Consider the following 26,068-nt stretch of genomic DNA (forward strand, 5'->3'; position numbering starts at 1 on the left):
GTACTCAACTAAGAAAGTACTGGGTAATATAAGGTGATGGGTTAAGGTTAGGTTCATGGGTAGGGGTAGGATCAGGGTTAGTACCCAGTTATTGTAATTACTATAATAAGTACATAGTATGTAGAGGACTGTAAAATAAAGTTCTACCAAAGCAGCTTTACAGTGATAACAGAAAAGTGATTCAATGATGCAAACAGTTTTCATTTGGCCTGTACAGCAGCTTTAAAAGAAAATAGTGTCATTGTTCAGCTGAAGTCAGTTCAGTGTTGATTCAGTGCCGTCGTGAAGAACGTCAATTATTAATAGTTAATTTAATCTATAAAGCAGTTCTGCAGAAAACAGTGATGTCATTGTCCAGCTCAGTTGAGTTCTTATCCAATAATGTCGGTGCAGTTAAATCAATAATATTGTTGAATATTAAGTGTCCCCAACAAAGCAATCCAGAGGCGACACTGGCGAGGAACCCAAACTCCAGGTGACAGAAGGAAGGGGTAAAAAACAACCTACTTTCTTTAACAAAAGAAAAAAGAAAATAAACTTTTGAATGGTATGTGTTTTTGTGTAAAATGAGTCATATTTAGTGACTGTGAGTCCAAATGTCAAAGGGAAAAAAGTTAAATGTCCTGCATTGTGACATGATAAACACCATCTAAAACGTCTTTAAATAGCATTTTTATAATTGTTATAATTGTTCATCAGTTCACCTCATGTTAATTTGTTAAATCGAATAGGCTATTTAGGCTCATTCAAAAGAAAAAAGCAAATGGTTATCTCAGGACCAAAGTTCACATGTCCACGCCTGTACATATCTACTAGACAAATTACAGAGTCAAGTGTGAATAGCCCATTATGCAAGTACCACCGGTGGAATTCAGATGTGTGTTGGAACTAAAAGATGAAGGTCTTACTGTACGTGTGTTTCTTCTTATTCGTTACCGATGAGGCAACTGGACAGATGGTAGACCGTAAGTGTGTGTTCAAAAGAAGGCTTGGATATGTTAAAATGGTTGTGTGGTATCTGTTTTACAAATAATCACGATATATTAATTAGTATTACTATAATGACTATAGTTTCTGTATGTGTTCTTCAGCTATCTGTAGGGATATTGTTGACTTTGATGATTGTCCAGTGGGCAATGGGAAGTGTGATGAGAAAATTAGCAGATGTAGTTGTTTCGAGGGACAACCGTTCTGTCGGTAATCTTCTACCTTTAGTACTCTACACTGTAGTTTCAACTTTAGCTTGTTTTGCGATTCACCCCTTTCTTCTGCTCTCTGTGTAGGTGCAACAGTAAAAAAGGTGAGTTTTACATTGATGAAAACTGTTCTCAGAGATGGACAGTAGTGACCTTTGCTCTGGTGGCATCTCTGCCTGGGCTCACATTTGCTGTGATGGTGGGGGTGATTGTTTATGTGATGATGCTGCCGCCTTCTAAGAAGAGCCACGCAGGGTGAGAATGACCCTTACAGCTCATGATGCTCTTAAGTAATTATTGTGTGTTAATTCATTCTGTGCATGTGTTTGTGCCCAGTGAAGTAATGCAGACACCCAGGACAGCTTATAAAGAGCAGGACTTGTTCCCTGGAATGACTTTTGCTTCCGATATGAATGTGAGTCAACGCGTGTCTTGTGGTTAACAATGGTAAATGATTCATATTAGTAGCACTAGGCTGCCATGGTCATAATCAGAGAAGTGAAACATCAGGAAATACCTTTGAAGTCATAAAAACAGCTCAACAAATCATAAACAGAGCATACGTCATTTTCAACCCTTACACATCTGACAAATATGTACACTTCCTGGAAGGTCTGCTAACTATTAAAAATGTACATTTACTTTTTTCTGTCTTGTTTTCAAAGGATCGACCTCCCCCTAACATGAGGCCTGTACAACAAGATCACATTCCCATGGCAGCCATGCCCAACCGGGCCTATAGGTGAATTTTATCCCTTTTCTGATTTCTATTATTATAAGGCAAGACACTAAACCATTGTTTTAATACAATGTTCATGCAATGTTCTTAACAATTCTTCTGTCAGTGAAAAGAAAACACCCAAAATACAATTACGTGATTATTTTATTAAACTATATCTATTTGCCCCTGTAGTAACAGGGTATCTCCACTTCAGTAACACTTGCATACATCACACTTTCTAGGTTCATTTCTACTGAAGGTTTTTACAGAGGGACGAATCTTGTATCTTAAACCAATGCACTTACACACACACACACACACACACACACACACACGGTTCGCTATCTTTTTGGGAACTCTCCATAGACGTAATGGTTTCTATACTGTACAAACTGTGTTCTATCCCCTTACACTAAAAAACCAAAACTCATTCAGTATGATTTATAAGCTTGTTTCCTTATAGGTCCCCACCCCGCCTATTTAAGTCCCCATGAGTCAGTGTGGATTCAGGTTGAAGTCCCCACCGAGATATAAAAACTTGCACACCCACACCCACACAATTGCATTTCTTGTTTTCTCTAGCTACTAATAATTCATGTGAAATCTATCCTAAATGCATTGGAACCACTGGCCTCAATATATTATAGATCACTGCAGTGGAGTGTAATTGTGTTTATCTGCCGTATAATCATGTATTATAATATTGAATTTAATCTGCATCACTCTTCAGTCCATACAGTGAGCGTCCATCTGCTGACATCAGGACTGATGCAAGACCCCGTGAGACAAACAGGTATACTGATCAGACATAACATTATGACCTATAACCCTAATATTGTGTTGGCTCCTCTTTTGCTGCCAAAACAGCCCTGACCCGTCGAGGCATGGACTAAACTAGACCCTGAAGGTGTGCTGTGGTATCTGGCACCAAGATGTTAGCAGCAGATCCTTTAAGTCCTAAAGACACATTTAGCATATAATTAGTATTGAATAACAGTGCCGCATATATACAGTAAATGCTTATGAGACTGAAGTATTAAAATGTTTGTTGGATCATGAAGAATCAGACACTTAAATGTACTTTGTCTCCACAGCATGTACAATGGTATGCGTGATCCTCCAGTGGGAGGTCCTGTACAGTCCTACAGGTAATAATTCTACATAAATAGATAATAGCTCTTATAACAGAATCGCAGGCAAAATATACTGTCTCTGTGTGCATGTGTTTATGTATATCAGGACCAAAAGTAAAAATCCTGGTGTTCCATGTTTTGTATTTCATGTCCTTGTGTGAAAACAGTTTTTTGTGCTGTGTATTTGTGTGATTGTAGCAATGGCGCAGGTCGGGGTCAGATTGTTAGCAACCCTTATGCTAGAGATTCACCCAGCCGAAACCCCTATGAAGACCACCACAGACCATATGCCCCATCACAAACATATGAAGACGTGGTATGGTTCACAAATGTATCAAACATTTCAATTTCAGGAATAGATTGGTAAACGTTTATATTCTTGAGTTTGTTTTTTTTCCATTGAATCAGAGCATATTATGGCACAATATACACTACACGAGCAATTTAGAAGCTGTCCTGAAAAGATATGAGTTTACTGTGGATGATCAAAGGTCTTCTCTTCAAAAAAATAATTCTGCTCTTTATCGCTCCAACAGACACAGAATCGTCCCTATTCTCCTTCTCCACTCTACAGTTCCGCTGATCAAGGAAACTTCCGCAGTGGATTTCCACGACCTCAATTAAGCCTACAATACTAGAACTGTTTTTTCTTTATATCTTCAGATCATTAATGGAATCAATCAATCATTTGTTGAGTTAAATGAATTTTGTTGCTCTTATTATTTACCTTAACATTTATCCAAAGTGACTAACAAATGAGGGATACAGCAAGTGATTAATCTCAAGTTTTCAACATCATTCAGAACATGCTAGAACTGGGAGGGATCAAGTAGTAAAAGCATTAAAAAAAATTATTGTCTGACAATAATAATAAAAAATATCTTCCAAGTGTTTTCAACGTGTGCTTTATACTCTCTGTTTCATATAATACTCATATTTATGTTTACATGTCCTGTAATATAAATTTTGGATATACAGTGGGGTGAAAAAGTCTGAAATGACTTTAGGAAAAGAAAACCCTAGGCTTTCAAATAAACCTGGAAATAAAGTTTTAGGATTTTGAACATGAAAAAGTTATACAATAAACACTTGGCCATATGCCACAGGATGTGGAATGAGAGCATGAGGAATTTACTGAACTGCAATTCACAAAACAAATCAAGTCAGACAGCAGACGTTCACCACCCAAACATCCTTTTAAGGTGTTTAGCTTTAAAACACTGAGCACATGTTTATGGGTAAATCATACTGAAAAATGAGAAGTATTACTAAAAAGTTTTATACTTTCCTACAGTGGGGAGAACAAGTATTTGACACACTGCCGATTTTGCATGTTTGCCCACTTGCAAAGCATGTAGAAGTCTGTCATTTTTATCATAGGTACTCTTCAACTGTGAGACGGAATATCGAAAATCACATTGTATGATTTTTAAGTAATTAATTTGCATTTTATTGCATGACATAAGTATTTGATACATCAGAAAAGCAGAACTTAATATTTGGTACAGAAACCTTTGTTTGCAATTACAGAGATCATACGTTTCCTGTAGTTCTTGACCAGGTTTGCACACACTGCAGCAGGGATTGTGGCCCACTCCTCCATACAGACCTTCTCCAGATCCTTCAGGTTTCGGGGCTGTCGCTGGGCAATACAGACTTTCAGCTCCCTATTGGGTTCAGGTCTGGAGACTGGCTAGGCCACTCCAGGACCTTGAGATGCTTCTTACGGAGACACTCCTTAGTTGCCCTGGCTGTGTGTTTCGGGTCGTTGTCATGCTGGAAGACCCATCCACGACCCATCTTCAATGCTCTTACTGAGGGAAGGATCTTGCGATACATGGCCCCATCCATCCTCCCCTCAATACGGTGCAGTCGTCCTGTCCCCTTTGCAGAAAAGCATCCCCAAAGAATGATGTTTCCACCTCCATGCTTTACGGTTGGGATGGTGTTCTTGGGGTTGTGCTCATCCTTCTTCTTCCTCCAAACACGGCGAATGGAGTTTAGACCAAAAGGCTCTATTTTTGTCTCATCAGACCACATGACCTTCTCCCATTCCTCCTCTGGATCATCCAGAGAACTTTTGACGGGCCTGGACATGCGCTGGCTTGAGCAGGGGGACCTTGCGTGCGCTGCAGGATTTTAATCCATGATGGCGTAGTGTTACAAATGCTTTTCTTTGAGATTGTGGTCCCAGCTCTCTTCAGGTCATTGACCAGGTCCTGCCGTGTAGTTCTAGGCTGATCCCTCACCTTCCTAATGATCATTGATGCCCCACGAGGTGAGATCTTGCATGATGCCCCAGACCGAGGGAGATTGACCCTCATCTTGAACTTCTTCCATTTTCTAATAATTGTGCCAACAGTTGTTGCCTTCTCACCAAGCTGCTTGTCTATTGTCCTGTAGCCCATCCCAGCCTTGTGCAGGTCTACAATTTTATCCCTCATGTCCTTACACAGCTCTCTGGTCTTGGCCATTGTGGAGAGGTTGGAGTCTGTTTGATTGAGTGTGTGGACAGGTGTCTTTTATACAGGTAACGAGTTCAAACAGGTGCAGATAAACAGGTAATGAGTGGAGAACAGGAGGGTTTCTTAAAGAAAAACTAACAGGTCTGTGAGAGCCTCATGTCATGCAATAAAATGCTAATTAATTATACGTATAATCATACGTGATTTTCTGGATTTTTGTCACTCACAGTTGAAGAGTACCTATGATAATAAAAAAATTACAGACCTCGACATGCTTTGTAAGTAGGAAAACCTGAAAAATCTGCAGTGTATCAAATACTTGTTCTCCCCACTGTATATTCAAATAGAAAATGCAGTTTTGCATGCTGTTTGCTAAATTCAGGAATTTAAAAGGCATTCTCAATGAATGGCACATATAGAAAAGCTCAGATTTTTGGTTGCCACTTTGTCAAATCATGCTACAGCACGGACCATCGGGTTTTGCACTTGTATTCGATTGCTGCGGTCATTAAAACCAGAGGACACACCAAATACTCAAACATTCATGTTCATTTTTCACTTAAATGGATCTCAAATGATTATGCTGATAATAAACCTGTATTAAATTACAGAAAAAAATCATTATTAGTAGACATCGCAGATAACATGTGACAAAAATGAGAAGAAAAGTCTGTTTACAGGTGATTTTTCTTTATGTTTACTCAAGAACAGGAGGTTGACCTTACAAAGATTGTTCCTAAAGAAAAGCGAAATTGCCAGATAATGCAATAAATAAATTTCAGAATAAAAAGGCAGTCTAGACAATCAGTTCCAATGTCCCACAGTATCTTCAGGCAATTCTGACCCACATTAAACAGTGTCAGATCCATGCAATTGCTAATACTGGTTCTAAATGCTCTTGCTGAACCATCTTCACTGAAATAGCTCATCTGAAACAGATGAGGCCTAGCAATATCTGCTAATAGTTAAAGAACATGCAGTCTTAACCGACTCCAAATCAAACGGCACATAATTATGTGGTGACGACGTCTTTCTGAATCAACTGATTTGGACTTTAAAAGCTAACCATACAGGGAACACTTCTGTAGAAATCTTGCACTCAAAACAACATCCATGAAAAGGCAAACACTTAATCATGTGGGAAAGACTGACGTGGAGCGATGCAAGGAGTCCCAAACATCCATCTCTATAGATGCTCGGGGGCTTAAAGTCTCATTTAAGATTTATATGGAGACGTTTAAAAAGAATGTCAAATACGCAAACTCTGTTTAGAAAAAAAAGTTACCAAATTAACTCTGTTGTGTCCATGTCACATTGGCAGCATTGGGAGGTTTATATGTGGGAACTGAAAGGATGCGCGTGTGTGTGTGTGCGCGTGCATGACATCAGATCAGCCCATGTTCTTGCGGTTGCCATATCCTCTCCGGTGTGTGTCCTTCCAGTTGTCCCAGTCACGTGCCTTCTGCAGTGCCTCTTCATCATCATTCTCTTCCTTCCTATCTCTTTCAGCTCTCTCATCCTCCGCTGCATCGCCATCTGCAGAGGAAAGGCAGAGGTAATGAACTGAGTAAAAAGGCAATTCTCTCCTCAGTTTTAGTCCTATAAACTGAACACTAGGCCTGTCCCGATTATCGATTAATCGTAGTAATTTGATCCAATTGCAATTATTTGAGGTAACTGCAAATTTCATGATTTCGACAGGCCTACTGAACGCATCTAATCAAGAGTAAATTAAAGATTCTACTTAATGAAAGATTATGTCCTGCAAAAGCACTCAATGTGTGTGTAAGCACCTGCGCTGCGGGGTATGCCCTGGTCAGGTAAAATCCCTTGCCGCCGGTGTTGGTCATACCAATCGTCCACTGACATGGTGGGAAGGCTGGGATATCCCGCACCAAACACTCTGCAATACATTCAGAAACAATCACACACACACACTAGTACTACAGCACTGAACTCCACAGGCCCACTCCAAATGCACACATACTTTGCCTGCATTGCATCCTTAGTCAGGATAAAAGGCCTCATGGGTGGTCTTTTGGGTGGGGATGGCTGGGGGTTGCTCTACAGAGACAAACAATTATTAGTATGGCTGTCAATCAATTCAAATATTTAAATTATGATTCATCATTTTTTTGTTGTTGCAGTAAATCAGAGGTCGATTTACATAAATGCATCATTCGCTCAAAATAAAAGCACAGTTGTAATTCAGAGTTACGTGGCAATACAATACCTGCTTGAAAAGCTCCATCCGTTTCAGTATCTCTATCTCCTGGTTGATGGAGTCGATCTCCTCGAGTGCTAGTGTCACCCACCTGCGCACGTGCAGCAGGTAAAAATCTCTCACCACCTCTTCATCAGCTGAACCAGATTCAACTAGTCCCCTGATCTCACTTAGCTTGGCTTCTGTCTCCTTACGCTGATTAAACCTGGAATATACCACACGTGAACGAGAACATTAGCACAACTGATGGAAAAGATACAAACATTTTCAAAAAATATTACATATACACTACTGTGGAAAAGGGTTTTTTTTTTAAATAAATTAATATTTGTATTCATCAAAGACAAATTAAATTGATCCAAAGTGACAATAAAGACATTTATAATGTTTCAAATGAATGCTGTTCTATTGAACTTTCTATTCATCAAAGAATTCTGAAAACATTTACCAGTTTCCACGAAAATATTTTCAACATCGATGATAATAAGAACTGTTTCTTGTGCAGCAAATCATCAGAACGATGATTTATGGAGGATCATGTGACACTGAAGACTGATGCTGAAAACTCAGTTTTGCCATCACAGGAGTAAATTACATTTTAGAATATATATATATATATAAAAAAAGAAAACAGTAGCGTATATACAAAATAAAAACATTTCATAAAAATTGTATTGGTGTACCCTGGACATTGGATTACGGATAGATACATGCATGTTACCAAATATTCAATCCTAACCCACCTCTCTATTTTGGCTTGTCTTTGTGTTGCCATGGCAATAAGGTCTGGCTGTGACATTGGCATGGGGACTGATGGATTCATCCGCTCCTCAGTAGGAGTATCTGTTGTGTTCTCACTGGCTCTGGGCAGCTGAAAACTACATATGTCATAATCCTTGCACCTCTTGAGGAAGTCCCTGTAGTAGACGTGGGCCGCCTGCACATGCTCCAGCCGCTTGCTGGGGTTCCCTTGTTTCATGGTGAGCGCTCCCAGCAGAGCCGGCAACAGCAGGTACTTCAGGTCGGTGGTGGAGATCTCCTCCAGTGCCTCGTTACAACTACCGGGGGAAAATTAAGTCAATTAATAAGCACTTCAGTACGTTTTACATTGGCTGTTTCATTATGATCATGTGACACATTTTTTTTATTTATTTATTTGCAAAACATGTCTCATGTTCAAATACATTGTTGAACAGTTTGTTTAATAACAATGTTAGTTTATTTGCCTAAATTACAACTAAACTAATGCTGTAATTTACATTAGTGCAATACACTTACATTACTTGCATAGATGATATGGTTACGGTAAAAATAAAAGGATATCAAATAGGAAAATCAATTATATGACATCACCATGACGTCTTTAGAGTCACATCTGAGCAATACTGTATTATCGTAGGAATTGGGTAACAATACACACGGTTTTGTAGAATAATGCCCTTTTCTGTAACGTTACTGTACTGAAAATATATAAAGTACATTTACTCTTTTGATTTGCAACCGATTAGACAACGAAAAACAGCTCTCGCCACAACCAGTGCGTCGCTTGCTTGTAGTGCTTTGACAGGAACGTTGATTATAAAATGAGCGGTTTTTAACACGTCGTGCGCAGTCGGTGTGTTTTCTTTAGTGTGCGAGTGCGTGCGTGTGTTCTTCTAACCTGAACAGGTTCAGCTGATTGACCATCCTCGTCGCCTCCTCCAGTTGCATGATGGCGCGCTTGACTTTCACCTGCACTGCGTTGGAGTTGCTCGACTCGTTCGTGGTGTCCACCTCATCATACAGCTTCCAGCCCCGGTCCAGTAAATCCGACAGCTTCGGGGCATCTGAACCACTGGGGTTTTGTGTACTGTTTGTGTCTTCAGCAGCCGCCATTTCTCAAAGCGTATTTAAAACCCAACTCGGCTTCCGTCTGTTCCTGTTCTTTGAGTTTGTATCCGGTCGGTTCTCGGTGTTGCAGTTCTGACAACAGACTGTGGATGTCAGCAGCAGTAACGTTACTTACTTAGGCCTACTTAAAACCCTTATTATACCTCTTTAGATAACAAAGAGTTAATATTATGATTAGCATCTTAAAAAAGAAAAGAAAAGAAAAAAAAAAAGGTTTAAAATAAGACATTGATTTTTTTTTAAATGCCACAAAACTAGGATCAACTTTAACAAATACACATTTGTGTAAATAAATATTACACAAAAATGCATCCTCTTTGTTTTGCATAAAACACCAAAATGATCAATGTGATATAAAAAAGCAGGTATTACATTATTTGTAACTAACATGTCCCAAAAGCGCTTAAGAAAATAATTTGCAGAAAAGATGATCCTGAGAACTTTTTGAAAAATGTACAAACATCATTACTCTGAAACGTTCACTACTTGGATAAATGTCATTAATTGTTTTGAAGTGAACTTACTTAACTTTAGGTTACAAAGGAAATAATATCTAAATATATCGAAATCTAATGTTCTGCTTTGAAACGTTATTGTGAAAAGTGCTATACAAATAAATATATTTTTTTTAATTTTGATTGTCCGCTTTTGAAAACCTTCTAAAACATTTATTTTAACAGGAAAAGGAAAATATTATTTTGTTATTAGTGACCTCAAAAAAGTTTGTTTTTACATTTGCCATAGAAGAATTAGGTTAGATTAGAAAAAGATTTGAACCCATATTTCTCATTTGAAAATTAAAATGCTGCATGTCTAAGAGTGTTCTGGACCTTATTATCATATAGCCTAAATGTAAACAGGATTATGTATTTACAATTATTTTAAATATGGGTTTACCGGGACAGCCTGCGTATATCTTATCATTTTATGCAAAAAAACTCGTAACGCACACACACACACATGCAAAAAACACTTTCTTTACAAAATTAGCTTTTTCACAATGCAATAATGACTTTCCCGTCCTGAATTTCTTTCTTGTTCCCTAGTCTGGAGAGTATATATTGACAGGGCATGAGTTTCCACACCATATTTTTGCCTCTTTAATTTATCAAAAGGCTAACTTTACACAGTGAAAATATTCAGAAAAATCTTTGTAAAACTCCTGGTCTTTTTCTGTCAACATGATCATTCAGAACTATATCTTTAAAAATTCAAAGTAGGAAAAGCAAAAACCTTAAAAAAACAGATCTCCCACAGGGCCACTCCGTTTTCATTTTAGAAAGCTTTACACCCAGTATAAACAAAGATCTGTGACAACATTAGCATTCAGAAACCATTTGTCTCTGTGGTCTCGGTCACTGGATTATTTGTTTGTGTGAGTGCATGAGGGCAACTTAGCACATTTGGCTGATATTAATGATTTTGCCGTCAGTAAGTGAGTCTGGGTGTGTTTAACCGAATCATTCATACTGTGTAGGACAAATAAACTTCATAAAGTAACATAGTCCAGGGCTGCTTTAACTCAGAAGACTGAGCCTTTGTTAGGACAAAGCGGAAACTCGACTCATTTTCCCATGGTGTTGTATCGCTGAACCTCTGGCATGATCAGCTGTTAGGAAACCAAGACACATTAGCTGTTATCGTGATGGACGAGACCTCTCTCCAGGCTGAGGCAAATGTGTTTATTCAGTTCACTGATTCTGATCGCATCTTTTCTTAATCTGATGATTAACCACACATTTGAACTATTTTATGTCTAGCTAAAGGCCTTTGAGCAGGTGTGAGATCCTTCATGTGCACTTTTTCTTGTGTTAAAGATACTATTTGTTAATCACTTTAAAGGGCTCTGAGGTTATTTTGTCTTCTGGCCACAAAAAGAAAATTCCCCTCATAGTGGAGGACTAACCCTAACCAAGTAAGTAACCCTAACCCATGACCTTTAACCGTAATCTCTACCTCCTTGGAATATGCAACATACATCAACTGTCACCCTAAAGAATAACAGCCAACATAGACAAGCCACATTCAAACAAACACCAGAAAACCCCAATGAGCTGAAGAGAACTGAAATAACAGAATACGTGTGAACATTTCCACTCAATCTTCTTGCTGCTTTTTCTTGTCGCATCGATCAAAAGGTATTTAAGTTCTATTTTTGTCACACCAGGCTGTTGATTCTTCACATATTTGGAGTCACTTGCAGATCTATTCTCAGTATGTGTGTGTGTGTGTCCGGCTATGTTGTGAGATTTACAGCCTTTTGTGCCCTTTGCTTTGTCATTGCAGCACCAGCAATATGGGGGGCAGAACTGACAGGTGCCACACACACACACATTTAAATACACGTCCAAAAACTGCTGTTACAAGTTAGAAAGCAAATGGACCATTCTTGAGGAGAATGGGACTAATTCAAACCAAAAAATCCAAAAGGTTTTTGAATGTGGGAGGTTTATGGTGTAGGTCAATATAAAAATAGTATAAATGAATGGGCGATGATATAAAAAGATTTTGTCTGTGTTGATGGTAAAACCTGAAGCCACCTACATTGTGGGAAGACCATCCCAAGGTCACCACGAGGAAAGCGGTTTAGCGTTAGTCGACAGAAAATATCATCTCTGCATAAAAATAACAGAAGTCACTGTAAAGTTCCCACCGTGACAGAAAAACAAACGTGTGTTTGGAAAAGAGTCTGTCAGCAGAGATCGGTGGGATTGTCCTGCATCTGTTTTCGCAAACAGTCACTCGGCAAACAGCTAAGTACTAATAAAGTCTTCCTCAGACTGTGTGTGTAAATACTCTTTGTGTGGGAGTGTGGTGTTGTGCTCTTAGTAAATAATACATGGGACCCGGTTAAATGGAAAGCTACATTCCACGGAGATTCACACCAGGTGCACAGTCAACAGAGAAAAAGAGAGAGAATCGTCTAATTTCAGAAGACACCAATCATTTTTAGACCAAAAAAGAAACTCCTTCATCCGAGATATCAAAAAAAGTCTCACACTTCCCGTGGCTGATGAAGGCCTGTTTTAGCAACATCGCTGATTCTTCTCTGCTAGTGTATTTTATTGATCAACAAGCATCTTTGATATAAAATGCAAAGACTTGTTCACTGTAGGCCGCTGAGCAAAGCTAAACCCCCTCTGAGGCTCAGGCCTGTCCTGTAAAGGGCCCAGAAGTCTGTGTGTCTTTGTCTTTCTGTAACAATGCAGAGATAAAAATCAGGCAAATCAAAGGACAAAGAGAACTGGAGAACAGGTTAGCCCTCTGTCTCCTTCTCCTGTAGCTGCTGTTGAATGCTTACTATCTGGGTTCTTAATCTCTCTATAGCACTGATATCCTGAACATGTCTTTGATCTCTCATCAACATTCTTTCAAATCATAAAATTCTGAGCAACAAATCTACTAAAAAAGATTTTAAAATGGATAGTTGACACAAAAATACGGTAATTTACAAGGTTTCATTTGTGAACATTCGTTAGTGGATGAACTAATGATGAACAATACCTTTACAGCATTTATTAATCTTAGCTTATGATCAACCGTTTTTAAATACGTAGTTAACACACTGTGAACTAACATGAACAGTGAACGACTAACATGAACAAAGATTAATAAATGCTCTTAAAACACATTGCATTTCTTTTTAACTAATGTTCACAAATGAGACCTTACTGTAAAGTGTTTTCAGTTACATGGAAGTCAGCGCTCACCAAAAAAACCTCAATATAAATTCATCAATTGCTTGGAAAACCATCAGGGCGAGTAAGCGATAACAGGAGTTTCAATTTATGATGAAAAATTACAAATTAGTCTCTTTCACGTTAAATATTTTTTAATAAAATAAATACAAATTTTCATTTTTACAGAAAATGTACAAGTTTTCCCAGACTTCATTATTCATGAATACAATGGAAAAATTCCGCCAATCAACATCAGGAAAATAAAGGACACGTTACTTTTCTATAAAAAAAATAGTGTCATCAACCCTTCATAATCAATACTGAGTGCAGAGAAACGAAACAGTTTGATTTCCATCTCCTGCTGCTGTGTGACTGGTGTCATGAAATTGATGTGAACCGATCAGCAATGTGTGAAGTATTACCAGAGTAAAGTCACCCTTTACCAGGACAGTCCTCCCCTCCCCCCAGTCTCTTTCTCTGTGTCGGAGGAGTTGATGAGTTTTGCCGTGAGCAGCCACTGCTTATCACTCTGCTTTTCCACCGGGTGCCTTGAGGGCCTCCCCACAGGGTTCTTTGTTTACAGCCATTCATTAACTCTTTCACCACCCTGTTTTCCTCAACTCCGGCTCTTCTTTCTTCACTTTCATGCCATCCTTACAGCACTTAGAGGATTATCCACTCACTTGAGGCTCTAAAATGACCATACACATTCGCCCAGCACTGCACCGTGCCTCTTTGTCTCTGTCGACGATGACAGTCCATAAGGTGGTTTGTCACTTGCAGACGTATCTCTCAACGGTGCGGTGGCAGGTTTTGCAGGACACGTAACAGCACCAGTGATATTTACACTGGCAGCGTTCCACCAGCACCTCCGTATAGGCATTATAGCCCCGTCCACAACACATGAGTCCACAGCTCTCACTGCCAGTTGCAGTCTTGTTACACTGCCTGCAGAGATGACGTAGAGCAAATTATTGACATAATTGAACAAAATCGGCAGCATTTGAGCGTGTTTGTGTTGTGAGAATCAGTATTTGTGTCTGTGTGTGTGATAATGTTTAACCGATTCTATTCATGTGCCTCTTTTCGTTCCATTGTCTCATCTGTCAGATCAGTGATAATCCCTCATTCGCTACAGCGACTGAGAACTGATTGCTCTCTCAACTCATCAGTAATCAATAATCCTGAGTGATGATGGATATCTCACCTGTCTGTGGTTCCGAATGACCCCTGCTTGTCGTTCTGTGAGCAGTAATCGGGAGAGCTGACCAGGTAGACAAGTTCATTGTCCCCGACCGGCCTCACCTCCATCTCCCGGGGGACCAGCTGTCGGCGGGTGCCTATCTGACGCGGAATGACCTTAGTGGCCGACAGGTATTTAGACTTGAGGTCGGCGGAGATGCTGTTGATGTCTTGAAGGCCCTTCCAGCAGGTCTTCACAGAGCATGAGCCAGAAACACCGTGACATTTGCACTTCATCTCTAGAGCATCCATGAGTGCCTATGCAAAAACAACAAAATAGACACACAAGTTAATGAAATGAGATTGCTAAATAATGTCAGTGACGCCAGTGAGCACGCAACTGAAGTTACCTGTCTTCCCACTGCATTGTTGTGAAGCTGCATGAGTCTGAAGGCCTGTGGTCCCGAGCGGCGGTTCCTCATAGGGGCGTCTGAGAAAGCCGAGCCCATCTGCAGGCCGTAACGAACATTATCCCCGCAGCCACCCCAGCGGAAGTCTGGGGCCGCCTGCTCTGATGGTGCTGGTGCACATGAACAGCTGGGGAGGTCTCCAGAAGCACAGGCACGGGCGATGGCATGAGTGACCACTGCAGCGGCCAGAGAGAACACAAACGCTGCCTCGCGGGTCCCTGCACAGAGACATCGCTGTTAGATCACCTCCACCTTAATGTGTGCAGTCTGCAAGTTAGATAGGGTGACCATATTTTGATTGCCGAAAACCAGGACACTCTGCCCGGCAATGAGATACTCAAATGATACTCGAAGTTTACTCAAAGATTCCTTATTAATTTCAATACATTTAAAGTATGCCCCCTCTGTATGGATAGAAAATTGTTATATTAGGGCCAGGACAGGACTTGAAAACAGGACATGTCCTGGGAAAACAGGACTTTTGGTCACCCTAAATTAGTGGTTTTTCAATAGCTTATGTATATCTAAAATCTGTATCTAAAAGCCAATGTGGCTGCTGGTCAATACACTGCTTATATAGACATATACATATACATATACAGATTCAATCACCTTTCGCCAGGTCCGGGGTGAAGTGAGGGGCGCTCTCGATGGATGAGCAGTTCCAGCGCATGTCGCTGAAGGAGCCCTGGCACGCGCTCTTGGTGAGTTTGGCCGCGTGCACGATGCTGTGCATGAGCTCGAGGTTCCGTTTGCAGAGCTGAAGCTGATCTGGCACGAGCCCGTCCAGGAGTTTACAGTGATGCGTCTGATTCCACCCGACAGAGCTCCCGTTTGCCGTTAAACCACTGCAAATACAAACACCATATATGAGCCAGTCTGAAGGATAATTTACTTAGCTAAACAAACTAACTTGATGTTATTGAATAATGAAATCTGGCTCGTGACTGGACGTGTTTTCAACAAGGTAATCGACAAAAATACTACTAATAAAAATGATCATAATCCTGTTATAGGCCTAATTTGTTCTGAACCTGTTCCTTTGAATACAAAAGACAAACGTCTCTGACAGAAACTGCATTGACTGCTTGGTTAACTTTTCAATGAACTTCAACAAATTGTTTTTTAATAAAACAGATTAATTCGAATTTATTCGGTTCTCGAATCAACGTGACATATAGGCTAAACATTTTTTCTAAAATACCAAGCGACGCCTAAAGCTGGAATAAATTAGCTGAAAATTTACTTTTTGGTGAAATACCAGATATCATAAAACATTTAATTCCCTTGCTGAATAAAAATAAATACTTACAGCCATGATATTCCTGTGCATGGATAAATGGCGCTCAAAGACATGAAGAAAAATAGAACCAAATCCCTGTATTCTGTCATTTCGTTCTGTCGTTTGGAAATCCCAGTGATGTGTGTCCGAGTCCAAGTGAAGCTCTCTCTCTTTCATAGGTCAGCCATGGGGCTCGACCCGCCCCCCCATGGTGCGTGGGCGGTCTCAAGATTCATATTCAAGAAGCGCGCGGAGGGATTAACTACTACAGTTCGTTTATAGGAGGGAAAATATACTGAAAAGGAACAAAATTAACCACATTGTCCGGTCACGCCAGTTAAACAAACAGCGTATGCCAAATGCTGAATCAAATTAGAGTGTATCAGAGCTCACTAAAGTGTTTGCTATCAAGCAGATCAAACCCAATTAGCAAAGTTGAATGCGTCTTCCCCTTGCCAGTCGACTGTGCAAACAGTTTTTAATAATAATTCTCACGAGAGACTTAATGGTTTGTTTGTTGTTATTTCCTTTGCGCTTAGTCTTGTGAGCAAACAACGTTTTAACCGATTTGTCGAGGTTAAGGGTAAAAAAGCCATTAGCGACTGCCTCATCATCTGTAAGCTCAGCTTTTCAGGGTGTGCGCCTTCCCAAAGGAAACAATTGGGCTTTAGTCTTTTGAAGACTCTGTCCGAACGGGATCAACAACCCGTTCATTTACATCCAAATATGTTTGATTCGGCTTTCCCCTGAAGATAAGCCGGATTTCTCGTTCCTCAAGCCTTACAAGCGCAAACACCTTAAAACAGCAGTAGGTCACTGTAACCAGGCAAAAGCTGCTGAGAGCATTACATGTCAGTGATCCATAATTTTATTTTATCCTAAACACATTTTTTTAAAGTTATAATTCATAGGTTATTGGGGGCTAACAAAGGCACAATTTCTGCCTAAAATAATGCATATTATAGTTTATTTTAAGTTATTGTACAGTAATCATTAAAAAAAATTATGTTTTGCGGCCACGATTTCGCAGTGCGGCTCGTTGGTCTAGGGGTATGATTCTCGCTTAGGGTGCGAGAGGTCCCGGGTTCAAATCCCGGACGAGCCCAAGTTTTCTTTTTTTTCTAAACGAAGTCTAATTTGACTGAGTACTATTAAGTAAACACATACACAATCGCTATATAGCACTCAGTAAACACAAATCTATTTTATCGATTCGTGCGGTCAGCCGATGCGTATTCAGTTGACCTGAACGTGCCTCAGTAGCGGAATGCAGCCTGGCGCATGTGAATGGAGGCGCTGAGACAGTCCTGCCGGTGCTAATCACTCTAGTCTGATCATCACATAGGTGTGAATATTCACAGGTTCCAGAGCGGTCATATCTCACCGAGACAATCAGAAATAACATATCCCTCTTCTTTGCGTGAAGGCAGCTCGGCCACTCCACGGAAAGGCGAGAAAAGCTTCTCTTTGATTCGAATCGCCCTTGCATACAATCTGCTGAAATGTGTCGGGACAAACCTGCATCAAGAATAGACTGCCTATTGATCTCGCAGTGGGCCATCAGCGGCCGAAACTGCAGACTGGAATTTTAATTGATGTGCATACGAGTGCATGACTTAGTCGGGATTAAGATCAAACAAACCAGTTCTCCTTTCTTTAATGGAGCTAGAATAATACAAATGCCTCACGGGGCTCCTAATCCGATCAACAAATCCTGCCATAATCGGAGGCCTAATCAACAGGTTTTATGAGCGCTGTGTGCTGTAAATAGCTAGGCGACCTCACTGTAAATAAACCAACGATACTCTACGGTTAAAACAAGATATTAATTCACAAATAATGATCACAAACACACTTGTTTGTTTTTCTTTGCTGTAGTAGAGTGTCCATTCAATGCATTGTGCTTTTCAAAAAGAGGCTGAGAACCAGACATGGAATCTTTCCGTTTAATTTGACCTTTAGTTGACCTGTCGAGATCCCACAATACATTTACATGCACAAAATTTCTTGGACCAAAAAGGTTTTAATTTGAGAAAACATAGGCTACTTAAGAGATCAACCAAGCCACATTGATTATGGAACTGTAAACAAGAGCAATTCAAGAAGTGAGAAACTACTGAATGAGGAACCAACAACACTGTGTGTGAGGAAGGTATTCTCCCCAAAATATACAAATGAGCTAATTGTATAGAAACCTAAAGAGATTTCTGAATTTACTGTGGATCAATTTTTAACTTAGAAATGTTATGGTTTAAATCAGTGGACAGAGGCCTAGTCATCAATATTGTTCATACTCTTATTCCTGTTGACACTGCACCAGTCCAGTGATTAAAAAAAACTGAGCAATTACAGAATCATGATTGAGCTGCAGACATCAATGAGGTGTGAGGTGTCAGGATGGAGTCTCACGTTCTGTTCACCTGTTTGAAGCAGTCAGGGGGCTTGTGAGGACGAGTCCTTGCTTTCTGTCTCATGCTCTTTGACTTAATTGTCCTGAGATTTTAGACAAAAGCTTAGCACCAAGAGTGTATCCTGTCTTTTGTATTTGTGTGTGTACATTGTGGACAGTAAGACAGAGGAATGTGGAAACAGAGGTGACGAAACCTTCATGTTTGTGAAAGAATGACATTTTAAAGTGTTATTAGCCATTACGCCACCCTGCAGACCACTTAACACTGAATACACACTGGTAGAAAGGACGTTTCTGTTCTATATGCTATGGTACAGCAATGAAGCCGACATACGTTTAGTGAAATTGATTCGGTTCATCCACTAAAAAAAAGTGTATTACATGTTAACGTGAACTTGCTCTGATCTGATGAAGGAACACCATAACTTAAATTCAATTAGGCCACAAACATCTCTGCATACATGGCTGATACGGATGATCATATTTGAATTATGTTTTTATTGACACTAGGGGGCACTGCTGCACAAAACTGTTGCTCTTACCAAAGACTAAGGGACTTTGCTCTTCTTACTGGTTTCTCTGGGGAACATAGAAAATGAAACCACTCTTTAAAAACAATCTTTCAAAAACAATTTAATAGGACATAAAAAAATTACAAAAGAGCAAAATATCTTATGTACAAATATACAGTCCCTGTATAGTTTACAAATATACATTATCTTCAGTAAGACAAAGACACTCGTATCTAAAACACACACGCACGCACGCACGCACACACCACAGAAACAACTAAAACAAGCTGTTGGTTGGACGTGATGTTTAAGGGAAGAACGGGATAGAGATAAACAAATCTATCAGAACACAATCACATTCAGACTCTCCTGTGAATTTTTTTTGTTTTACATTTCCATGTGGAGACAGAGGGAACACGCAGAGGAAACCCGAGGGCAGATTACCAACTCCCTTTAGAAAGTTCCAGATCATTCCCACGGTTCTTTTTATTCCAAGACCTTTGAACACACAATAAAGCAGTTTGTTCTCACTGTGAGGATCTTGGATCTGATTCCTATTAACTAAACTACTCTCATAATTCAGTTTTTCTCAACAACCCATTCAGACCCACAATCCTGAGCTGTCAATCAGGCGCTGGTGAAATCCGAAGGGCTGATTCATGACTTTTTGATTTTAATCTGTATGTGTTAAAGTCAAAGACAGAGGCTCAAATGTTCGGAATGGAACATTAGGTTACTGCTTACTGTACAGTATATAGCCTAGGCCTACTGAATACTGATGACAAATTAAAAACAGTAGGCCTAACGACGGATTATGAAACGCTAAATGTTTCAGTAGTAGGCCACATTATAGTTCGTCACGTTGTATGCTTAATTTGGCGAGTTACTATCTTATATGTTATTTTTTAATCACATCAAACCATGAAGACACTGGTAGTATTTGCATTGTGGGATACAGTATTCAGCACGTTTATGCACTACCGCTCAAAGGGTTGGGGTCATGCTATTCATGGTTGTATTGATTTGATCAGAAATACAGTACAGACAGCGATACTTTGAATTGGTTACAATTTAAAATAAGGTTTTTCTATTCTTGTATATTTTAAAATGTCATTTATTCCTGCGACGACAAGCTGAATTTTCAGCATTACTCCAGTCTTCAGTGTCACATGGTCCTTCAGAAATCTGATTTGCTGCTCAAGAAACATTACACTTGATATTTTTGCGGAAATCCTGATACTTTTTTCAGTATAATTTCATGAATAGGAAGTTCAAAAGAACAGCATTTATTTGAAATAAATCTTTTGTAACAGTATAAATGTATTTACTGTCACTTTAGATCCCTTTCAGGTGGCTTTGTGAACAAAACCGAATAAAATAAACGATCAACCCAAAACTTGAACGGCAGTATGCAGGCTATATTAGTTATACTGCATGCACACTATATACTGCAGCAAAAGTAAGAGTACTACAATATTCTATTCCGAACACAGCCAAACTCTCCTAGTCAAACTCTCGGTGCTACACTTACTAGAGAAGAGCACTACTGTCCCCTACAGGAGACATGGTTTTGTGTTGCATATTCAAGATCTTGATGAAGGAAACCATTATGAAGTATAGTTCATTTCAGTGCCTGAGCCACTGCCATCATATGCACACACTCAGTTTTTCCTACAGGTAATGACAGTTAAAGAGCAAAATAAAAATAAAACTGTCAGAATTGAATGACTTCATATTAAAAATGGTTATCTTGACTGTGCGTGTGTAAAAGATCAGAGATAACTGAACATAGATAATCGGTTTTATATACATTGCCATCATCAGTGCTTATTTTAATAGAACAGGTTCACTATTTAAGTGGTGTTGAATCTAATGAAGTGTGTCCGTTACGATTGAATTAGTTACGTCAAAAACAATAGAGTATCTCACTGAAATACTCCTCCTTTTGCAGTTCCAGTGCAATCACTGTAGGTGCACTTTCTCCCTGTGCTAATGCTGGATGGACAGTGTGTGTGCCTGAATCTACATACACACACAGCATCTGTGACAGTGCTCAGCTCATCCAGTTGCACTGTTCATTCAGGAAGCCAGTGTGTCAATCTCATTCGTAAATAGACAGTTTGATTACTTGTGGTGAATGTTGTGCTGCTGTGACTAACGGAGGGTGTTTCAGTGCTCAGAGAGGATTGGATCTTTTTGTCAGTCTTGGTGATGCTACATAATCACGCTCGACAGATATGTAGATGAAGCTGTTAGTTCATAAATTGCTGGCTGTAGATTGGGTGTGTCCATGAGGGCGGGGATAATGAGGCATACTGGCTCAGTTGAGTTCAGTGGGCGTGGTCTGTGAGCTCATCAGCTCAGGCACATCTAAAGAGTCTGAGCAGGTTGACCTGCGTGCCGATGGCCTCAGGTGTGTCCAGCAGCCGGGGCGTCCCCTAGACGGATGCTGCCTAGGAAGGTGGTGTGGTTGCTCATGGAGATGGAGGTGTCTTCGTACACCATGCGAATGGAGATCCTCTGGCGTGCTCGCAACAAACACACACCCGCGGTGTAGCAGGTGTTGAACTTGCGCTGGCCGGTCTCGATGCTTCGCGTGCAGCGTAGGAATGGAGTCTTATCTACCATCACCTCATAACTTGCTATGTCCGTGAAATTCAGGTAATAAACCTGTTGCACAAATACAGAAAACAAATTGGAATAATGGTTACGGATTTCTAATCATGTTGATATTGTTCAAATAAAAAGTGTATTATTTGATTTGTATGAAATGTATATTGTATAGGTTTGTTTGTGTATAAGCAGTAGAGTTAGTCCAGGGACTGTACTCACTTCTACCTGACTATATATAAAGTATGTTCCGTCAAGTAGGACTTCCAGCTCTCCAGAGCGCGAGTGCATTTTAAACACTCTCTGATGGATTGAGATCATTCTCCAATTCTTCAACACACCTTCTGACAAATCTCACAAACAGACACCAGTAAATACTCAATCATCTGTTATGACAGCAGCGACACATAATTAACACACATACACACCAGAGCTCAACTTTAAGGAGTTTTTACAGATTTCTACTTGCCTTGTCAACACTTTCACTGACCCTTACACCAAAAAGAATTGTACATTTCTCATTAATAATTTAATTCTTAATTATTGTTCTATTTTTAAATCATATTCTATGTTTATTAGTATTATATACACATATCTTGCAAAAGCAAACTTGTTTCTGTAAAGCAGCTCTACACACAACTCATCAAATGATTAGCCATACATGAAAAAAGATGTGAAAAATGTAAAACACTACTCTTTTGTGTCTTTTGCTTGTTCAGTGTGCAGTGGAGTGAACAGGAGTTTGTCATGGCACTCACACGTACATGTATTTGCGCACAAATACACTGTATATAGTCTACAGTATGTATGCACAATTGATGAACTTTATGGTTATTGAACTGAACAATGAACTGACTTGAGATTAATAATGACAGCGTAGTTTGAATTAGTTAATGTGAGGCTGCATTGAAATAATCTGTATAAAGGGCAATAGTAATAAAGGTGACTTGACTTGTATACATATTCAGTATATATTTACAGAATTAACAGAAATGCAAGGGTGAAAAATATTTTTTTTCTCAAAATATTGAGTTTTAATTTAAGTGATCAATTAACAGTGGGGAGAACAAGTATTTGATACACTGCCGATTTAGCAGGTTTTCCTACTTACAAAGCATGTAGAGGTCTGAAATTTTTATCATAGGTACACTTCAAATGTGAGATGGAATCTAAAAATCCAAAAAATCCCACTGTATGATTTTTAAATAATTAATTTGCATTTTATTGCATGACATAAGTATTTGATCACCTACCAACCAGTAAGAATTCCGGCTCTCACAGATCTGTTAGTTTTTCTTTAAGAAGCCCTCCTGTACTCCACTCATTACCTGTATTAACTGCACCTGTTTGAACTCATTACTGTATAAAAGACCTGTCCACACACTCAATCAAACAGACTCCAACCTCTCCACAATGGCCAAGACCAGAAAGCTGTGCAAGGACTTCAGGGATAAAATTGTAGACCTGCACAAGGCTGGGATGGGCTACAGGACAATAGACAAGCAGCTTGGTGAGAAGGCAACAACTGTTGGCACAATTATTAGAAAATGGAAGAAGTTCAAGATGAGGGTCAATCTCCCTCGGTCTGGGGCATCATGCAAGATCTCACCTCGTGGGGCATTAATGATCATGAGGAAGGTGAGGGATCAGCCTAGAACTACACGGCAGGATCTGGTCAATGACCTGAAGAGAGCTGGGACCGCAGTCTCAAAGAAAACCATTAGTAACACTACGCCATCATGGATTAAAATCCTGCAGTGCACGCAAGGTCCCCCTGCTCAAGCCAGCACATGTCCAGGCCCGTCTGAAGTTTGCCAATAAACATCTGGATGATCCAGAGGAGGAATGGGAGAAGGTCATGTGGTCTGATGAGACAAAAATAGAGCTTTTTGGTCTAAACTCCACTCGCCGTGTTTGGAGGAAGAAGAAGGATGAGTAAAACCCCAAGAACACCATCCCAACCGTGAAGCATGGAGGTGGAAACATCATTCTTTGGGGATGCTTTTCTGCAAAGGGGACAGGACGACTGCACCGTATTGAGGGGAGGATGGATGGGGCCATGTATCGCAAGATCCTTCCCTCAGTAAGAGCATTGAAGATGGGTCGTGGATGGGTCTTCCAGCATGACAACGACCCGAAACACACAGCCAGGGCAACTAAGGAGTGTCTCCGTAAGAAGCATCTCAAGGTCCTGGAGTGGCCTAGCCAGTCTCCAGACCTGAACCCAATAGGGAGCTGAAAGTCTGTATTGCCCAGCAACAGCCCCGAAACCTGAAGGATCTGGAGAAGGTCTGTATGGAGGAGTAGGCCACAATCCCTGCTGCAGTGTGTGCAAACCTGGTCAAGAACTACAGGAAACGTATGATCTCTGTAATTGCAAACAAAGGTTTCTGTACCAAATATTAAGTTCTGCTTTTCTGATGTATCAAATACTTATGTCATGCAATAAAATGCAAATTAATTACTTAATCATACAATGTGATTTTCTGCATTTTTGTTTTAGATTCCTTCACTCACAGTTGAAGAGTACTTATGATAAAAATGACAGACCTCTACATGCTTTGTAAGTGGGCAAACCTGCTAAATCAAATACTGTGTGTACAGTGTATCAAATACTTGTTCTCCCCACTGTATGTATAAGTGTTTTCACACATGATCGTTGGGTGTAGGTCATCAGTAAATGAGTGTGGCATTTAAAATACTAGTGTTTCCCAAACGAAACAGCTGTGAGTTTTGAATGTTGTGTCTAATAATGAAGGGATCAGTGTTTTGTTTAGCATTTTGCAAAACGTTACTATTGCCAACGGAGTGTAAAGCAGATAATGTGCTCGCAGTTTTGCACACATGGTCTCAAGATTAGGTATGAGTGAATGCTTTCACTGAGTGGACCTCACGTACCCCTTTTAGTGTGTAGGCAATTAAAAAAACAACAACAACTGTAATTTCTTTCTACAAAAACAGTAAAAAATTCCAGACTACAAACATTTAAACAGCAGTGGATTATTTTGCACTCATCAAAAAACTCTTCGCACAACCCTTAACAAATGAAAGCCATGCCAACACACAATATCAATAGGCATTATCAAGCAAATGCATGTAGCTGTGTGTATGTAAGGGATCATTATTTAACTCTTACCTTCTTTCACTTGGATAGTGGTTTCCTGACCTTGAAGATGCACCACAGCTGGCTACAGAAACATCACAAACATTCACAAATTCAAAAGCACATTCTTATGTACAGTCTTTGCACATACTCATCATTATCATATTCAAACTGTGTCTGATCTACACATCCAAGCATCCTCTTTTTTACTGAGAGAAAGTAGCATGGAGAGAGGAGCAGTGTGGTGGCGGAGGTCAGGACATTGCACATACCTGTGTCTCTCTGTGCTTGGCTTTATCAACACCACCTGTTGACACACGGGTCACAATGAGTTGCTTTTGAATAAAGGACAATTTATTTACAATAGTCAAAGTTTGAATCAATAGTTTTATGTTTGAAGTTGTAACATGCTAAACATTCTTGAAAAAAGAATCAACAATAATTGTGGGACTGTTCTGCACTATAATCTGTTCACACCAAGAATTAATCTTTGCAGCAACAAGCCTTTCCATTTAAACACTGATTTCCGATGGATTGCACAGCAAGAAAGCAACATTTAAGTGGACTTGAAATGTTGTGTTGCTCTGCTGCATTGCTCTTGATGTGAATAGTCCCTTAAACTAGCAGCTTGCTGTGACTGCTTGTAGAGGTAAGTGTCTGTGTTAACCTGAAGGCCCCTGTGGTCCAGGTGGACCTTGTGGTCCAGGTGGCCCTGCGGGTCCAGGAGGACCAGGTGGGCCAGATGGACCCATTGCGTTACTGCCTGGAATCCCCGGGATTCCTGGAATTCCAGGTGGACCTTGCGGACCAGGTGGGCCTGGAGGTCCAGGAGCGCCAGGGGGCCCTTTCTTGCCTAAAGAGATAGAAAGAGAGAGAGAGAGAGCAATGCAACATCAGTCTGACATAAACTGAAACAGCAAAGCACTCAGAAAAAAAACTGATGAGAACAGTGAAAATGAAATTACCTTTTTTCCGCTCTTTCTTTTTTCCGTTAGTTTCTGGAAAAGGGATAAGCGACAATCAGTTGGACATGTATCATTTTACATTTACAATCACAATTGCAGCTAAATGTTCCTCCTCAACGTCTGCTTCAGATTCCAGAAAAGATGATTTATTCAAAGTGACTGTTTATTTGCTTCAAGGTAGCTAAACTGATAATGACACATGACACTCACATGACCACAGAAAAA

The 26,068-nt window shown here is 39.9% G+C and overlaps 4 protein-coding genes across 7 annotated transcripts in view; 1 reads left to right on the forward strand and 3 right to left on the reverse strand.

Moving 5' to 3' along the window:
* Nucleotides 1-895: 895 nt before the first annotated feature.
* Nucleotides 896-3,688, forward strand: LOC307125407 (uncharacterized protein; the record flags this gene model as incomplete). The annotated part of the gene is made up of 8 exons (XM_079815259.1): nt 896-965; nt 1,092-1,197; nt 1,284-1,451; nt 1,533-1,611; nt 1,862-1,938; nt 3,012-3,065; nt 3,249-3,366; nt 3,587-3,688. The coding sequence occupies 8 exons, from the start codon at nt 896-898 to the stop codon at nt 3,686-3,688; spliced, it is 774 nt and encodes a 257-aa protein (XP_079671385.1).
* A 2,295-nt stretch (nt 3,689-5,983) lies between these two features.
* igbp1 (immunoglobulin (CD79A) binding protein 1) lies at nt 5,984-9,729 on the reverse strand. The gene is made up of 6 exons (XM_079815801.1): nt 9,400-9,729; nt 8,483-8,797; nt 7,749-7,944; nt 7,503-7,579; nt 7,309-7,418; nt 5,984-7,051 (listed from the first exon to the last, which is right to left on the reverse strand). The coding sequence occupies exons 1-6, from the start codon at nt 9,612-9,614 to the stop codon at nt 6,906-6,908; spliced, it is 1,059 nt and encodes a 352-aa protein (XP_079671927.1). The 5' UTR covers nt 9,615-9,729; the 3' UTR covers nt 5,984-6,905.
* Nucleotides 9,730-13,446: 3,717 nt separating this feature from the next.
* Nucleotides 13,447-17,528, reverse strand: wnt11f2 (wnt 11, family member 2). Its single transcript, XM_079815022.1, has 5 exons — nt 16,274-17,528; nt 15,574-15,809; nt 14,902-15,179; nt 14,517-14,809; nt 13,447-14,257 (listed from the first exon to the last, which is right to left on the reverse strand). Exons 1-5 carry the CDS (start codon nt 16,351-16,353, stop codon nt 14,083-14,085), a joined length of 1,062 nt encoding a protein of 353 aa, XP_079671148.1. The 5' UTR covers nt 16,354-17,528; the 3' UTR covers nt 13,447-14,082.
* Nucleotides 17,529-19,266: 1,738 nt separating this feature from the next.
* The window catches only part of eda (ectodysplasin A), a 49,720-nt gene continuing 42,918 nt past the window's right edge, over nt 19,267-26,068 (reverse strand). The window contains exons 3-8 of one of the 4 annotated variants that reach the window (XM_079814815.1): nt 25,844-25,876; nt 25,546-25,731; nt 25,151-25,185; nt 24,912-24,963; nt 21,998-22,119; nt 19,267-21,835 (exon numbers count right to left, since the gene is read on the reverse strand). In XM_079814815.1, coding sequence (XP_079670941.1) covers nt 21,575-21,835; nt 21,998-22,119; nt 24,912-24,963; nt 25,151-25,185; nt 25,546-25,731; nt 25,844-25,876 — 689 coding nt within the window. In that variant the 3' untranslated portion in view covers nt 19,267-21,574. Of the gene's footprint in view, nt 21,836-21,997; nt 22,129-24,911; nt 24,964-25,150; nt 25,186-25,545; nt 25,732-25,843; nt 25,877-26,068 lie in introns of all 4 variants that reach the window. The other 3 variants (XM_079814813.1, XM_079814816.1, XM_079814814.1) reach the window with 3 other exon arrangements.

This window comes from Gobio gobio (genome assembly GCF_949357685.1).
Source record: "Gobio gobio genome assembly, chromosome: 4".
NCBI classification, from domain to species: domain Eukaryota; kingdom Metazoa; phylum Chordata; class Actinopteri; order Cypriniformes; family Gobionidae; genus Gobio; species Gobio gobio.